Source organism: Electrophorus electricus, chromosome 11 (assembly GCF_041902795.1).
Source record: "Electrophorus electricus isolate QZ-2024a chromosome 11, ASM4190279v1, whole genome shotgun sequence".
In the NCBI taxonomy this organism is placed as follows: Eukaryota; Metazoa; Chordata; class Actinopteri; order Gymnotiformes; family Gymnotidae; genus Electrophorus; species Electrophorus electricus.
The window spans coordinates 27580441-27597500 of NC_137507.1; the positions used below are offsets into that span (position 1 = coordinate 27580441).

Consider the following 17060-nt stretch of genomic DNA (forward strand, 5'->3'; position numbering starts at 1 on the left):
CTTACATAAGTCGTATATATAAATAAATTAATTTAAAAAAGTACTAAACACTGGGCAAGCGCTAGGCTTGTGGTGTTTGCCCACTGTTGAGGGTGCAGACGTGGCAGAAATATTTGATATTTTAGTTGGAGAACCCTCGGGAAAGACGTGCTCGTGTTTGATTTCGAGTCTGCCCACGTTGCTCTGGGTTTGCAGTAAAGGTGTCCACAGTACTACAACACATCTGTTCTGAGAAACTTTATTACTTCATACAGCGTCAGTTTGTTAGCAGCGACGAGGCGCTACACACAGAACTGCATGAGAGACTTGGAAACGCAAGACCACGTCCGCAAGGTTGAAAAACGTCTGCTGCATCCACTGCAGCTGGTGTTCAACAGCAGGCGTGGCCGGACTTGTGCAGGGTTCCTAAATGACCGTAAACGGTTACACCTGATAAAGCGAATGATGAAAAGACAGAGACAAAGGAAACGACCGTCACACAGTGCCAAACTGAAGCGGCTTTTGGAAAGCCAACGCACAAGATGTTGCAGTAGAACATACATTTTGGGTTTTCTTCCCCAAACCATTCACAAAATAAAGCAATGCAACTGAAGGCAATCTAAAACACAGGACAGCTAAGTAATAATTAAGCAAACAGAATAACAGACATGTCCCAAGCTTGAAAATTTGACTGAAAATGTTATTACCTTGGTAAGTGTAGTACTGGTAACAATTTTGGGTTAGTTGCCACATATTCATTACAAAAATGAAAAGATTATGGTGGTTTATATGCATTTAGAATTAGGAATAACACCACCATACACTGCTCTAGAAAAGAATAAAAACAACAGTAAGCTCTCTAACAATCATTTTCTATTTTTGTGCTTCATAATCTGTTGGTGTCAAACAGTTAAAGAATAACGAGGTCATCAATTCTAGCATTACTGATAACATATTAGTCAAATGGATCTATATATGAGAACAAACTAACTAGTGTTACCAATTCTACAATATCGATCAACCACTGTTTATGAACTGTGTATGAACATGGTGTAATGCTTATGAATTTATTCTGTCCCAGTGCAGCAAGAATATAACCAAATCCATTGCAAATTGAATACAAACGGTCCTTGATACATTATTGAAGTAAATATATAATATAGGTGCATCTTCTTTATATCGAGTTTGTTCAGTGTAAGAATGTAAAACTTCAGTATGGCGGTGCTCACTCATCTATGGCACACTTTTCTATACCCACCCACCTCCACCCCCTTCGACAGACAAAGCCAAAATGACACTTTGGATATGGACACCCCCCCCCCCCCCAAATGTTCACAGAAAAAAAAAAAATAAATAAAAAATTACAGACCACTTTATTTTTCATGCCCTTCAAGCAATGCAAGCAATTGCTTGTTTCTGGCAAAGAACTCACCTAAACACATTCTCATTATCTGAAGATTGCAGAAAACAGTATTTACTTTTTTTTTTTTTTTTTTAAGACATCCAACCCACAACAGAGGGTGAGTGTGTTGCTTGAGCAAGGGCAACATCAAAGCATTTCTGATTGTGAAGCTTTTTTTTTTTTTTTTTGTCTGAACTTCTGAATTCTTTATTCTCATATAGGATTACATTTTAAAAGCTCAAAATACTAGAAAGGAGAAACAGCATGCCTGCTTAACCGTTACCCTAGCCTGTCGACTTCATCTGACCTCTTTTCCTTTTCCATCCTTCCTCCTCGCTAATGTCTGGTCCCAGTGTCGAGGCAACATTCAGCTCTGATGCCCATGGGCGATTCTAGGCACTGATCTATAGATTTTCACCCTTAACGTCACACCGATGAGTAAAAACAGACCTGGAGCCACTCGAGTGCCTGGTCTAGAGAGGGGGGTTTTGACTCACAGCGTATGTTTTACTAGGCGAAGGTTTTAAAGTGTCCTTTCCAGGCTTCCCATTGGCTGGAGCTGTAGAAGCGGTGGCTACGGTGTCTGCTGGGGTTGCTATGGCGATGGGTGCATTGCGTTTGACTGGCTCTTCCCCTTTGGATCGTTCCTCTGGGCTGGGCTGTGTGGGAGGGGCCTGTTCTGATGTGGGAGGAGCTGTGAGGTCCTGCTGCAGCTTTTGGCTCTGAAGGAGGCGGAGCTGAACGCGGAGCTCCAAAATGGCTTCCTGCTCCTCGTGGATGGCCTGATTCAGATGGGTGTTCTTGTTCTGTAATGAGAAACCATAGACACTTTGGCCTTAACAGTTTTAGAGGCCATTTCTGCACCTTTTTAACTCTCAAAGGGGAAATATCTAAGCATGCATAATATAACCATCGTAAACTGAGTAGCTATGCTTCAAGGCGAGTATATAAATTGAACTGAATGATAATGATCATCAACTTTGAGATTTTTTTGCTGAATGAAAATGGTCTTTGCATTATAATGCTGATGAAATTAACTTCCTTTTCAAAAGACATCAATGTTGTACATTCTCAAAGTTTCCAAACCATCTCTTTAAAGAGTTAGCATGTTAGCCAACTCACCATATGCAAAAGAACTTTGAGGTTATATGAGGAATATTATAAAATAAGTAAAAGTTTTATGAAGACTACATTTAAAGAGAAACTGTAAGGAGAAATGGCTTTTATATATGTACAGAAGGAAGCGAAAAATTAAAACCTGAGAAACAGGTTTATGTTCAGTCCTGGACTACAGCAGCACCTACGCTCCGAAAACTAAACGTTACAAATGTGTCACTACAGCGCTGGTATGCTATTCAGAGCACTCTGCTTTAAAAAGACACATTCAAGAATCCACCACTTAAGATATCAAAAATAGAAATATCAGAAATAGTGGTTTGAGTCTCTTTAAGGAAACGTCATGAAGTAATTCCTATTCCAGGAAAAATTCCAGTTGTTCACTTCACATGTGAAATACGCCAAAAAAAACCCAAAACGTTTAGCCATCCAATGCAGAAGCAAATGGCGAAGATTTGAACTATTAGATGTAAAACAAAAATGTTTTAAAATAAGTGTCAAAATATATGGAAACACTGGAAAAAAGAGTGCGTAAATCAGCCAACCTCACGTGTGTAAACCTATTGGCTAGCTTTCTGATCGTCTCTGGCCTCCACTAGAAGCTTATATTAGGTAATGGGTGCTGAAGTTTTTATTGGTTGTTTAAAAAAAAAGAAAAAAGGCTGCTTTTTTTCCTTCACTGTTTATTTAAACTGTGCTGGAATCATTTTTTAACCCTGATGTGAAGACGTGTGCTGAAATGCGTCTGTTAGAATACATTTCTGAGTTCTCTAATCAACACATATTTTTGGTTTTATCCTCTACACAGCTTCTGCTTTTGACAGCAACTTTGTTGGACATGGAACTTACACCAGACCGATTACTTTACAGCTGTGAACTTTAACACCGTCATAAAACCTCACAGGTCTGGTGTTGGTTTGGCTACCATCGTTACTTCAGACACCATCTAATTAACACTCACCAACACAGCAGCCCTTTCTAGCTTTTAATAATCGTCACTGGTCTTCTCTCTCTTCCAACTCTGCCTGTGCGAAAGCCACTCCACACACAAGCCGTTATCCAGCCCCTCAACCCTTCCCCTCACCTCCAGCTCCTCATTCTGCTTCTGTAGGTCCTCCAGGATCATCTGCAACTCCTCCTCATCCTCACTCTCGCTCTCGCTGTCTGACGAGTACTCCTCCGTCTCGCTCCGGCCCTGCTGCCGGCTATGTGTGTGTGTGTGTGTGTGTGTGTGTGTGTGTGTGTGGAAAGGATATACTGGTTAGCTGTACAATGCTACACTCAAGTTTCCTTCTTGAGTTACACTCAAGAAGAGAGAATGGTGAAAGTTACCAAAACACCCTCTTAAATAGCAGATTTTATTCCTGGCGTAATATCACACTACTAGTAAACTGCCACCAATATCAGACACTAGAATGTAAATAACGATTTCAACTGTGCACAGTGCATCACAATCATAATCTTTACAGTGCAACGTGAAGTCATAAAGGCACTAATTCAACCCTCGTGGCATCTGCCATTCTTCATGTTGACCTCCGAACTCTGACCTCTGTATGTCAGCAATCTCTGCACGCAAGCGTTCGATCTCTTCCTTCTCCGTGGCGATCTGCCTGCGCAGGACTTGCTCCAGCGCGATCAGCTCTTCCTGTTCCGTCAAGATCTCGTTCTCCTGCAGGGGGCACCAGAGAGACGTTCTCACATCCTCCACTATTTCCACACGTTTAATAACATTTCATAACAAACTGAAATTAGAACATAAGATAGGATTAGGATACATTAAGTTTACCTTACCTGAATATAACTGACAAAGTAAAACTTCTGCAAACTTTTCCTGTCCTTACAAACAGGAAATGAAGCCTCTGAGCTTCGCTGAATCTAGCAAATTCTGCCTCACCTGCGTCAGGAGGATGTTAAGGACCTCCTCCTCGTTCTCAGACATCTCCTCTTTGGACACGTCCTCTTTAGACAGGCTGGCGATCTCCTGCGCTATCTTGCTCTCACACTCCTGTAGACCGCGGTGCCGAGGGGAAAGGCCGCAAGGTGAGACGTCCGTTATCAAAACAGGACAAACGGAAAACTAACTTCAAAGCATCCGGCTAAACTGGAAACAGGGGTGATGAATTAACTACCCTGCTGTGGGAAACAGAGGCCTAAGAGTGTTTACAGATGGATATGTGGCAAGAGAGGGCTTATGAACGTTAAGCGTGCTTCCTAGGGAAGGTCAGTAGAATGCTACAGGAGCAGGAGCTACAGAAAGCAGGTGGCTGGGTGTGCGTACCTGTCTCTTGGCCTCGCGGAGTTTGCGTTTCAGCGCGGTGAGGATTCTCTGCACCTCCCAAAGCCGCTCCTCCTTGGACAGATCCTTCACGCCAGCCTGCAGGTCCCTGTGCAGGCAATTCAGCAGGAACTCCTGTAGACACGCACACACACTTTAATCACAGGCATCACTGCACTAATTACACTTGCATTCTTTTATTTATTTATCTTTCTCTTTTGGCGTTCTAGGTGAAAGTCCTCACATTCTCAGCGGAAAGACACGTTTGCCCTAATCGTGTTTTTTTTTTTTTTTCTGTCCTTGCCACTTTCCTGTTAAACCATTCAAATGACTTATAAACAAACAAGCTTTGTTTCCTTTTCCTGGTACGGCAGGCGCAGTGTTTTCACCATAACCACTGCACAGTGTTTTTTGTGTACTGTACCATGTCTGCCTTGCACGCACTGCCACAGGTAGCGACTGTATAAAAGTCCCTGTGGGCGAGCTGCTGGCAGTTGTGGTGCGCTAGGCTAGGGGCGCGGGGCACCTGACGCCGGATCTCCTCTTTGATGCTCTCCTGGGTCTCGGGCAGGGCCGGCATGGTGGCCATGTTGGACCAGCGCAGGGGCCTCACCACGGGCTTCAGAAGCACGTCGCCGAAGAGCTCGCGCACGTGCGTGAAGAAGACGTAGAGGACTCGATTCCCGATCTGCACCAATAACAGAGAGCGAGGGTTAGAGGCGCAGTGCAGGAAGTGGGCTCTGATGATATCGCGTACGCGGACGCCCACACGGGAGCTCCCCGAGAGTAAAGCGGTCGTGACGGATACTGAAATGCGCAGCAACACCAAAACACGCGGCAACAAAACCCACGCGAGCGCGGCGCACCTGCACAGTCGGGTTCAGCACGATGGAAATGTTCTGGATGTTCATCTTGGTGTCGGCCTCGCGGGCGATCACGTGGTCCATGTGCGTGATGAGCCAGGCGAGGAGAAGCCGGCTGCCGGTGGGGACCTCCGCCAGCAGCCGCTGGAACTCCTGCAGCTTCTCGGCCTCGCTTGGGCGCCCGCACGCCTCCTCGAAGCGCAGGGCCAGTTCCCGGCCCAGCAGGTTGTCGGGGAGCTCGCGCAGGTACTGCTTCAGCAGGCTGGCCACTGTGTGCGGGTCATACTCCTCCAGACATGGGCACTCCTCGCGGTCGTAGGCAGCCTTCAGCTCATCCACCTTCGACTTCATGCCTGCGGACGGAAAGCGGCAGGAAAGAGGTCTGGGGTGCCACGACTGCACTTGCACGTCCATGTGTCAGAAGGGTTTAGCCTCAGCTGTATTGCACTATACACTATATGGCCAAGAGTATGTGGACATCCCACCTAATTAGTTAGTTCAGGTGTTTCGGCCACACCCGCTGCTATCAGGTGTCAAATCAAATCAAACTGCATTTACCAGTTCAAATGGTGCATACTGAAGAACTCAATGACTAAAGGCGACTGTCATGGGAAGCCACCTTTGCTTAAGTGCTATTGATGTTGAAATGGAAGCATCTAGAAGTTCAGAACCTGCTCCCAGCAGCTCGGCCACGGAGCAACAGACCCCACTGCACATAGGGGGCAAATATCCCATCATCACTGCAGAGTTACAGACTGCCCCCAGAAGCAACGGCGGCACGAAGACCATGTCGGGAGCTTGACGACACGGAGTTGCATGGTCAAGGACCTGCATGCGAGTACTAGCTCTACGCGCAACGCTGAGCAATGGCTGGAGCAGAGGAAAGCACCCCACTGGATGCTGGAGTGGTGGAAATGTGTTTCAAGATGAATCACGCCTCACTATCTGGCCGCCTGATATACAAATCCGGGACGGGCACATCGCAGAGTGCCAACAATAAAGTTCGCAGCTGGTTTCCAGGGTTTTAGCCTGTGATATTAACATAAGGGCATGCAAAGACATTTTAGCCAGTTATACACTTCTAACTTTGTGGCCCCAGTTTGGGAAATGCCTTTCCTGTTCCTGTTGCACCCCCGTGCACAAAGCAAAGTCCATAAAGACATGGCGTGACAAGTCTGGTGTGGGGATAACTTGGGATGAATCGGAAATGAACTTAAACGTCGATCGTGAGCCAGGTCCTCACGTCCTAAATCAGTGCCTGTCCTCATAAATGCTCTTCTGACTGAATGAGCACAAAATCAACACAGACACACTTACAAACATTTGTTGAAATAGTCAGTATAGTGAGTCTTATGTAGCAGAGGAAGACGTGTTAGACAAGGGCCAAAAATAAATGCTACAACTGATCTCTGCGAGCTAGATTAGGTCGTAACCAATAGGAACAGAATTGGGTCATAATCAGTAGGAGCAAGATTAGACAGGGACGATTCAGAGCAGGACTGGGACATAACCAATGGGAATATGATTAGGTCACAAGTAATTGGAGCAGTATTAGGTTATGACCAACGGGAATGCCAAATAGGTTGTTACCAGTGGAGGCATAAGTAGACTGTAACCAATGGGACGAGCCTTAGGCAAAAGCTATAAGATCAAGTAGAGATCTACAGGTATTACAAAAGCCTTACAATGGAGAATAGAGGTTTATTTGTAATTCTTCCCCTGCTTCATATGTAAAATTACACATTTAACATGATTGTTTTTAACATCAAGTTTTGTCTAATTTTTTAAACTGGTTTCTACAGCTCCACCTACCAGAGACGCGGTAGATGCCCTCGCACTTCATGCCGTAGCTCTCGATGTAGTCCACGCACTCGCGGAAAATTGCTGGCAGCTTGATCCCGTCATAGAGCGCCGTTCTCCGGACAGCGTCGGCCAGCGCCGCCCCGAATATCGGCCTGATGGTGGCTGGCGCCTCCGTGGCAACAGGCTCCAGCTCGGCCGTGCTGGGCTTCTTCTTCTTCTTCTTCTCCTTCCACTGCTTGACGACATCAGCGGCAGTCAGGTCCTTGGACTTCTTGTCCTTGATCTTCTCCTCTTTGGGCACCTTCTCCTTCACCTTGAAGTCCTTCTCCTTCTTCTTGGAGAAGCTGGGTTTCTTGAAGACATGGATGCCCTTGGAGCGCTTCATCTTGGACGGGCTCTCCGCTTCATCTGCTGAGCTGTCCTCCTGGAAGGCAGCGTAGCCCTCAGCTAGAAGGAAGGAGGGAGAGAGCACGAGAGAGAGTGAGAAAATACACACAGACAGAATACGGCGAGGTAAACAGAGAGACAGAACGGGGGGTACCCAGAGAGACAGAGAAAAATATACAGACAGAATGCAGAGACACAGGGAGCGAGACAGAGAACGACAAAATGTAGAGAAAGACAAAAGAGAAAATAAGAAAAAAATGTACACAGAAAAAGTAACAGAGAGAGAGGTGGAGGGAGAGAAACAGAGAGAAGACGAAAGAAAGAATACAGACAGAGTACAGAATGGCAGAATACAGAGAGACAGACAGGTAGTGAGAAACTAGAGGAAGACAAGAGAGAAATTAAGAACAGATAGAAAAAGTGCTACAGAGAGAGAGAGAGAAACAGAAAGAAGACAGAAAAAAGAAAGAACAGAGCAAGGGAGGGAAAAAAAAGTGTGAACCACAGAACAAGAGAAACAAAAAAGGGATATGAACAGAAAAGACGAGAGAAAATCAGACAGTGATAAGAAGAGTTGGATCTCACATCCTCCTCTTTGGAGTCGATACCAAAAGAAAGCGTTCTACAAAACAGCACGAAACCACCTCATCCCACGCCCTCTCTCTTACAACCAATCAACCTCAAGGTTAGGCAAGATGGAGAATATAAAAAGAGAGAGAGAGAGAGCGAGCAAGAGAGAGAGAAAGCTGCTCAAAGGAGGTCATCGTACAATTTACAATTTAGCACTATTCCCAGTGCAGCTCCACTACCCTTCTGTTTATAGTTCTCCACCTTTGGAGCCATCACACCTACTTTGCAGGGTGTCCTCACGCTAACGGAGCTCGTGACTGTGATCGCGAGCGCCTGCTCCCCAGAGAGCCCCGGGCGCGATATGCGTAGCGACCCTGCCGCTCAGGAGCACCTACGGAGGACGCGGACGTGCCAGGCGTGTCCTCAAACCATCCATCACTTCCTGCTCGCCCTGTGACTGTTCGAGCTAAATAAAGCTGCAGGGTGGAAAATGGGCTGCTCGCGCAGGAGCAGCAGGGGTGTGGGGCAAAATGTGGGGCAGTTGGCCACTATGCAAATGGAGGAGCGGCGTCCTTATTTGGTTAAAGATGACGATATGTTAGGGGCTGGTTAACTGATTCAGCGCTGTAACGGACCGTGCGTTCCATTAGACAGCCCTGCTCTATCACCAATGTCACCCCATCACCTGTTTTCTCTTTATTGTTCTATCTGTTGTGTCTCGCTTTCACTGATTTGACCGTCACTGAAAAATTCGCAGGTAGCATCTAAAACTTGGCCTGGACTTTTCAACTCGCCTGCTGTTACTGGTGTGTGATATATTACTGCAAAGTTGATCTAACGGCAGTTGAGGCAAATCTGACTCATGCGTCAGCGGTTGCAAGATGTTTCGGATACAAACAAACAGCCGAACGGATAAATGTAAATACAACAGTGTGGCGTCCAGTTACGCTGGGAACGGAGCAGCGCACTGGCGTTGAAGCTGGGGTAGGAGGAAAGACCCAACGTGCACTGTGCACGAGGACGTTTCTTGCTTACTGCGTTTCTCTTTCTTCTTGAACTTGTTCTTCTTCCTGCCGTGCTCCTTGTCGTCGTCTGAGGCGGCGTCCGGGGGCTCGTGGTGGTGCCCGTCGTGGGGCGGCGAGGGCTCGCCCGTGCGATACAGGCCGGGGAACTTGGTGGGGCTGATCTCCTCGGAGCTGGGGGTGCGGGGCACGCCCCCTTGGTGCTCCACCCGCCGTTGCTCTGCGGGACTGCTACTGGGTGGCAAGAAGCACTCCGTCATCTTGCCACTGCGATAGCGCACGTCCTGTTGGCTCCTCACAGCAACGCTGGCCTGCGATTGGTTGCACTCAGAAGAAACATCACCTCTCCATAAAATCTAAGGGAATAAATGAATATGAAATATCACCAATCTTTATGACTGTTTAAATTTTTGTGTTGTTTAAAAGACCATATAAAGGGGAGTTGGAAGAGTACCAATTTTGAGGGAAAAAAAATTCTACTCCTAATCTGGCCAATTTACTATAATTAAACTTGGATCAAACCTTCCACAATGAATCTAAAACCAGTGTTCTTCGGGTTCAACCAATAGGCAAGACTTTTCTTTGCTTATACATACTCGATGAACACAAGATGAGAGGTGGCTCACTTTACACAAGCTTAGGCTGTGCGTTTACACGCGATACGGGCATCAACAAAACCTCCAGCATGCTTAACTATCTTAGTCTGCAGTTCTGTGTTGTTCGGTTTAACAAGCTTAGCTAGCTCAGGTTTCACAAGGTAGCCATAAAAAAGACAATTCAACACAATATGCTTTACCACAATTGTAATCGTTGCGCTACGACATGTTAGGAAAAAAAGACAAGCGTGATGTGTGAAGAGTCCTGCAAATATATGGCCAAATATGTCCCGTCTGAGATGGATTTTATCCAACTTGGATGTTGTATACAAGCGTACCTGGTTTGAATGAGGCTTTAATCGGTTAAAATATCCGTTAAAATAAAACAGTTTAAATTTCCAAAAAACACTCGGTGTTTCAGCATTATAGATCTTAGGGTTAAGGTTCCCCATTTTATAGATACAAGTTAGCCAGTTACTTACATAAACTGAAAAGGTCTTCATAACCTTTCTAACTACTTTTTGTCCCAAAACTATGATTGACAGCAATAATGAGTTTTAGAAACATAATTCCCACCTTTAGGAGAACACACTGTTGGTGGGATGTGCAAATACCATCTTACTACAAAAGTATTCACGGTACACGGCGAGACTAGCTGGGTTAGCTGTGTGCTCATCTACGCTCACAATAATACAACACCGGGCAGACAGAACGATACCACGCATAACCCCTTCGTTAATATAAGATTTATAGTTATGTAATATAAGTTAGGCCGAAACTGCAGCTGTCCAACACCTTACTCTCAAACACTCAGCGAGTCAGTCAGAGTCCATGTTGACAGGCGCATCCCAAGATAGCTGCACGGCTAACTGCTTTAGCTTGTTCTCTGCGATCTTGGCTCCTCGGGAGTCCACAAGCGCGCTATTGATTGTCGCTTTGACGTTTCGGTTCGGTTCGGACGGACCATGGGGATAAAACGAATGACCGAGCCGCAAAGACGAGAAAATATATCATTTAAAAATCGCCGGACCAACCTGCTAGGTCAATTTCACCACGGCGCTTCCTGCTGCTTATTTTCGTGCCCCTTTGGTAACCTGCGTCAACGTCGTCACGTTACGCGTTGCCTTCTGGGACATGTAGTCTGTGTAAAAAAAAAAAAAAAAAAAAAAAAAAAAAAAAAAAAAAAAAGATACCTATAGGTTATAACGAATGAGCACACTGCAGGCAATTTAAAAGAAAAGAAAGGCATTGAAATGTGGACATGAAACATCTGCCTAACTCGACGGGGGAAAAAAACGCGTATTACAGATAAAAGTTTAATGTCACGGTTTCTCTGAGTGATTTTTATGTCCGCCTGAAGATGGAAGCACTGTATCACAAGTGCACTCGTGCGTGGCCCCAGAGAATACAAGTCATGTGGAAGAAAAGCGCAAATGTCCCATCAGTATTTTGTTTTTTTTTCTCCTTCAAACTTCATATTGCCGATTCAGCTATAGGAGAAACTAAACGAGACAATAAGTTTGTTGTTTTGAATGAAAATAGCCTGTTTTATTTGGAGAAAGTATAAATTTGAGTTCAGGATAAGTCAGTGACTAGAATCAGGTGGAATAAGTACATTTACAGCTTTACAACCTGGAGCAGCAAAAATAGGCCTTGCACCGTGAGATTATTAGGACCATAAATTTGTCAGAACTGTTATCAAACGAGTGTAAGACACACAGCTAGCTGCATTTTTGTTAGGTACACTGTGTCATCTTGCAGCTGGCCACCTGACCTGTTTGTGCAGTATACTGCCTCCTCCATGAGACTGCACTGAAAAAAACCAGGTCATGTTCCCCGACCTCATAGTGCAGAAACACACAAAGCCCAGGGTTTTAAAACAATACGCTATACTGAACGGAGAGTGAAACAGATTCATTTAAAAGCTCAATGTGCATATTTATTTACTTTAACTGACCATGCTATAACAGAATTCTCTTGGGGTTTAGGCAGAGATTTATTTTTATTTTTGTGGTCCAGTTGTCATACAGCAAAAGTCCTCTCTGTGTGCAAATTCCTAGTTTCAGATGTGCAGATGTATTAAATACAAAACAAATATTCGTACTCTTATGTTAATGGAGATGTTGAGATTGTTGTAAATGTATTGAGGGAGTGTGTTGGTATTACTGGGTATGATTAACTCTGCTGAGCTTTCCCCATTATATATGTAGCTTTTTCTGTTCATTTTGCTTTTGTCAAATAGGCAAGGACAGTATCACACTGAAAGCAGACAGTGACCCAATGATCTATCTTGCATTAAATAAATACTTATGTTTTGTAATCCAGAGAGGTGAGCATACACACACACACACACACACACACACACACACACACACACATGCACGAATGCACGCACGCACACACAAATCAATACGTGCGATTGTGTTGTGGTTCGTTCCTCTGCAAGCGGCTGAGGATACAGATAAATTGAACATGGCCTTGAAAAAAGTGCCACTGAACTCTGGTGCAGTTCAACCAGGAGAAGAGGAAGGTCCCTGCTCGGAGGACAAGAGCCTCCACAGCCAGCGTCTTCGTCTCCTGGTTTTAAAGTTCGCTCTTGCTCCCTAGCTTGGAGTTTGACGGACACGCTCTGCCGTGCTCAGCGCGACCAGACACCGCTTTTGCAAAGAATATTTCAGTTTACACGGTAGAGCTGAATGTTGGATAATGTTTCCAGCTGACTGCACATATTAGTTAATTACTAATGTATTATTACTAATGTATTAGTTAATTACTAATTACTTAATGTAAAACTAAAACAATTAAGTGATTCTAAGAAGGTCAGTTCAGGGGATGAGAGAGAGCCACATAAGATGAGATAACAGTGGGAGCAAATGAACGCTCATGCTTGCACTGAGGTAGATGAGGTAAATGTTCGCATCTCACCATCTCATAGGGGCTGCAGGCATGCAGGTGTGTTAAAGCAGTGGTAGCTCAGTGGTTAAGGTACTTGATTAATAATCAGAAGGTTGCTGGTTCAAGCCCCTGCTTTGTTACTACTGCTGGGTCCCTGTGCGAGGCTCAAGATGTGCTCAGTTATATTTGTAAGTCAATTTGGATAAAAATGTCAGCTAAATGCTATACACTAGCAACATCTCAGCAGGCTCTTATGCACAAATGCCAACTTTAAAAACTTCAACTGAACAATTGGTCAGACTTCTCTTTCTACATTTTACACACACAACATGAAAATAATACTGTAAAAAATGCACCAAGTATTTTCCATACACTCCATTATTGATTTATTTATCCATTTATTTAGTATAATTCTAATTATGTAATTCCAGGTCAAAATTATCTCATTCTTTATCCTTTCAGATACTCTGGGACAGATTATCAAATCAAGACAATGACAGTTGAACACCATGTGAGTGGAATGGTGGGATGGTGTGGAATGAGGTAATCTGGTAGTCACCATCCTCTGACCAGTAGCATGGGAATACCCAGGTCAATCAGAGGAACATAACCCGGTGTTTCAGACTCTGACATACAGCAGAAAGCATCTGAGCAGAGCAAGTGCGAAACACAGTGACCTCCTAAATCCAAGCAAGTGGCAACCTCACAAACGTAAGTAGCACATCTTGCCGTAGACTCCAGTAGACTCTCAAACACAACGCTGCTTTCTGACAAGGTACTCTGCTTCTCTTTTCTCATAACATTCAGCAATGTACGAACTCTTGAGCTTCTTAATTGGAGCTGATGGCATTATCTGATATCTGAGTGTTGATTGGCTGAAATGTGTGCTTTTCACTACATTGATCTCCTTTTCCTACCCTGGAGAGACATAGCTCCACAGTGCAGTGCCAAGAAATACAGGCATACGAGGGGTTCAGTCATTAACAGACAAGCTGTGTTAGGAGTGGTGAGGCAGCAAAACGTGTCACACTGTTGCTCTTACAGTTTTGCTTCCAAACCAACACAGAACAGGGCGATGGATGCAAGACGACTTTGAGCATTTGAGTCCGCTGAGATTAAGCGGATAGTCATCTCGCCAAGGCAGAATAACCTGCCATGCGCCGTCACGGGGGTTAGCAGGCGTTGTCTCCAGGTGTGTGATCACTGTTCTGTGTGGATCCAAAGGACATTCCTAAGAGAAAGCAAGAGATAATTTTTGTAAATGATACCATGGTTTATCGGTCAGGTGACTCTTTTTCATACTGTTTAGATGCGCAAATCCCTCAGTGAAATGAAAGCCACTTGCAACTAATTAAAAATAAATAAATCTGGAGCACAAATGTAATAGAATGCAGCACTGTGGAAATACAAGTGAGATGAACCTCATCAGACAGAACACAGTGTGATCGGTGTGAGTCGCAGTAAACGTAACAGGTCTGTCAGGTAAACACTAAATAAACACACTGGCTTCCAAATGCAAAAAAAAACCAATTTCTGCAGTTCCTACCCATTGTAACAAAGGGGAAATCAAGCAAGCAAACAAATAAACAAACAAACAAACTCATTTTGCCATTCCCCATAGAAACTGTGAAAGTCTTACCCTGTTTAACATTTAGGATTTGTTCACTCTTATAGCAAAATATATATAAAAATATAATTCTCCCAGTTTTGCGCCCCTAGTGCTCTGATTACCACGGGAACCGCTGTTGGCTTCACCCTCCACATCTTCTCCAGCTCTTCTCTCAGCCCTTGGTATTCAGCTTTTCCTGTTCCTTGTTCCTGATGTTGCCATCACTCGCAAATGCTGCATCTCTCACTACGGCCCTGTACTGCTGTTTGTCCATCACTACTATGTCCGCTTGGTTAGCCATTACCGTCTTACCAGTCTGGATCTGGAAGTCCCGCGTGATCTTAACACAGTCATTCCCCACCACTTTGGGAGGTGTTTCCCACTTTGACCTTGGAACTTCCAGAAACGTCCAGCACAGATGTTTCTGTACACTGTGCCAGCCACTCGGGTTATGGCGTTCCATGTGTGCCCTGCCTGCTGGCATCTTGCCTCCCGCTGTTACATGCTGGATTGTCTCAGGGGTGTCTTTGCACAGCCTGCATCTGGGGTCCAGGCTGCTGTGGTAGAGCCCAGCGTCTATTGATCTCATGTTCAGTGCTTGTTCTTATGCTGCTGTGATTAGTGTTATCTTTCAATCCAGCCTTATCTGATGTGAGAGGGTATTTGCAGCAGATGTGGGAACTATGGCGATATATTGACACCTTTAACACATTTTGGTGTAGAGAAATATGAAACTGTCTACATTCAAGATATTTTTTGGTACAGTATTATTTTTGTAGTGAAATGTGTATGACTTCTCCCCTATTTGGAAGGGATCTGTAACAGTTGTGTTTTGACAGATAACCAAACTTTGTTCTTCAGGTTCTACTCGTGTGCCAGAGTTGTGTGAGGAGTGTATTTTTATGACATTCTGTTATGCCAGCCACTCGTACATCACCACCTTTCCCAGTGAAATTCTACCCCAAGTTTTGCAGTTTCTTGATGGGAATCACTTAATTGGTTTAAAAAAAAAACCCACTCAGACGATTGCCTGTTTCAAATGTCTGTAGAAACAGAATGTTAAACAGCAACTGATACCACTGCTAGAGATAAAATATTCTGTCATGAAGTATATCTTTACTGCTCTAATACCTATCATAACATGGTATAACACCATGCCAGTGTCTTACATTTATGCAGTTCTGACACGGCTGTTTCACTGCTTTTGACTCCTATAATGAGATGGGAATTATGTCATTATTAGTAGTTTCTGTTTGGAAGACTATGCCGGTCTCAGGCACCCTGCATGTCTCAGTAATAGGCCCACAGGAGCTGCACGCTGTCAAAAAAAGAAGCAAATATCATCAGCTTATCCTGTGTAGAAGGATAAATACTGTTAGAGGACACTCTCCCATCCATCTCTGTTCCAGCCTCTCTCTCCCTCTCTCTCTCTCTCTCTCTCTCTCTCTCTCTCTCTCTCTCTCCCTCTTTCTCTCTCCCCCTCTCTCTCTCTCATTCTCTCTCTCTCTCCCCCTCTCTCTCTCATTCTCTCTCTCCCCCTCTCTCTCTCTCTCCCTCTCCCCCCTTCCCTCTCTCTCTCCCTCTCTCTCCCCCTCTCTCTCTCATTCTCTCTCTCTCTCTCTCTCTCTCTCCCTCTCTCTCTCCCCCCCCCCTTTCTCTCTCTCTCAAAAATAGGATCTGGAAAACCACAGCTTGAACACTCTAATTTTATACTGTATCTTTTTTATTGTCTCCTGTTTTCAGTTAGTTGATGTGCTCTGTCTGACTGCACATCTTTGTTCGTATTTGGATTGGCTCTTTCATAAACTTGTTCACCTGCGTAAGCTTTCTCTGTCTGTCCCTTACAATGAGGAACAAATTAGTGAAGTTTTACTTCTGAACTTGTAGTTCCAAGACTTGTCGTTCCAACTCTCTCTCTCTCTCTCTCTCTCTCTCTCTCTCACACACACACACTCACACTCACACACACACACACACACACACAAACATACACACACACACACGCACTCGCACGCTCGCTCACTCGCACACACACACATACACACACACACACACACACACACACACACACACACAGATATTAGAGCTCTTAGATCTCCTCCTTGAGAATACTGATGAGAACTTTCATCTCAAGAGACCTCATGGTGTCCATGGCAACCCAGGCTGGCCAATCACAGATCTCAGCGTGAGCGCTGTGGCATATGACACATGTGACCCAGAATGGGGCTGGCTTGTTGTTTGTTTGTTTGTTTGTTTGTTTGTTTATGAGACGAAGTGCGAGTCGTACTATCCTGAATATTTAATTGTCATTTTTGTCTTTGCAGCTCCTTTCATTCAGACAAGTCCATTGTGATTTCGGCGTGTAAGCAGAAGCCAGGACTCAGCGGACAGCTCCTCCTAGTGTGCAGAGACAGGAGTGGGCCGAGCCTCAGCTTCTCTGGCCTCCTTCGCAAGAACTTTTACAGAAAACAGGCAAAACTTTCCTTGAAAAAACATCCCATTATCCCTTCTTGACCTAGGCATAGTGTGTGGATACATGCATT

The 17060-nt window shown here is 44.7% G+C and overlaps 1 protein-coding gene across 3 annotated transcripts; it reads right to left on the bottom strand.

Annotated features, from left to right (window-relative positions):
• Positions 1 to 222: 222 nt before the first annotated feature.
• Positions 223 to 11128, bottom strand: ralbp1 (ralA binding protein 1). 3 transcript variants are annotated; one of them, XM_027019702.3, is made up of 11 exons: positions 11048 to 11128; positions 9431 to 9773; positions 7448 to 7885; positions 5639 to 5988; positions 5299 to 5460; positions 4776 to 4907; positions 4392 to 4502; positions 4045 to 4166; positions 3582 to 3702; positions 1879 to 2187; positions 223 to 429 (listed from the first exon to the last, which is right to left on the bottom strand). In XM_027019702.3, the coding sequence occupies exons 2-11, from the start codon at positions 9675 to 9677 to the stop codon at positions 424 to 426; spliced, it is 1998 nt and encodes a 665-aa protein (XP_026875503.2). In that variant the 5' UTR covers positions 9678 to 9773; positions 11048 to 11128; the 3' UTR covers positions 223 to 423. The 3 variants fall into 3 exon arrangements, with proteins under 3 accessions (XP_026875503.2, XP_026875501.2, XP_026875502.2); XM_027019700.3 differs by having other exon boundaries at positions 223 to 2187; XM_027019701.3 differs by lacking the exon at positions 11048 to 11128 and adding an exon at positions 10814 to 10995 and having other exon boundaries at positions 223 to 2187.
• Positions 11129 to 17060: the final 5932 nt, after the last annotated feature.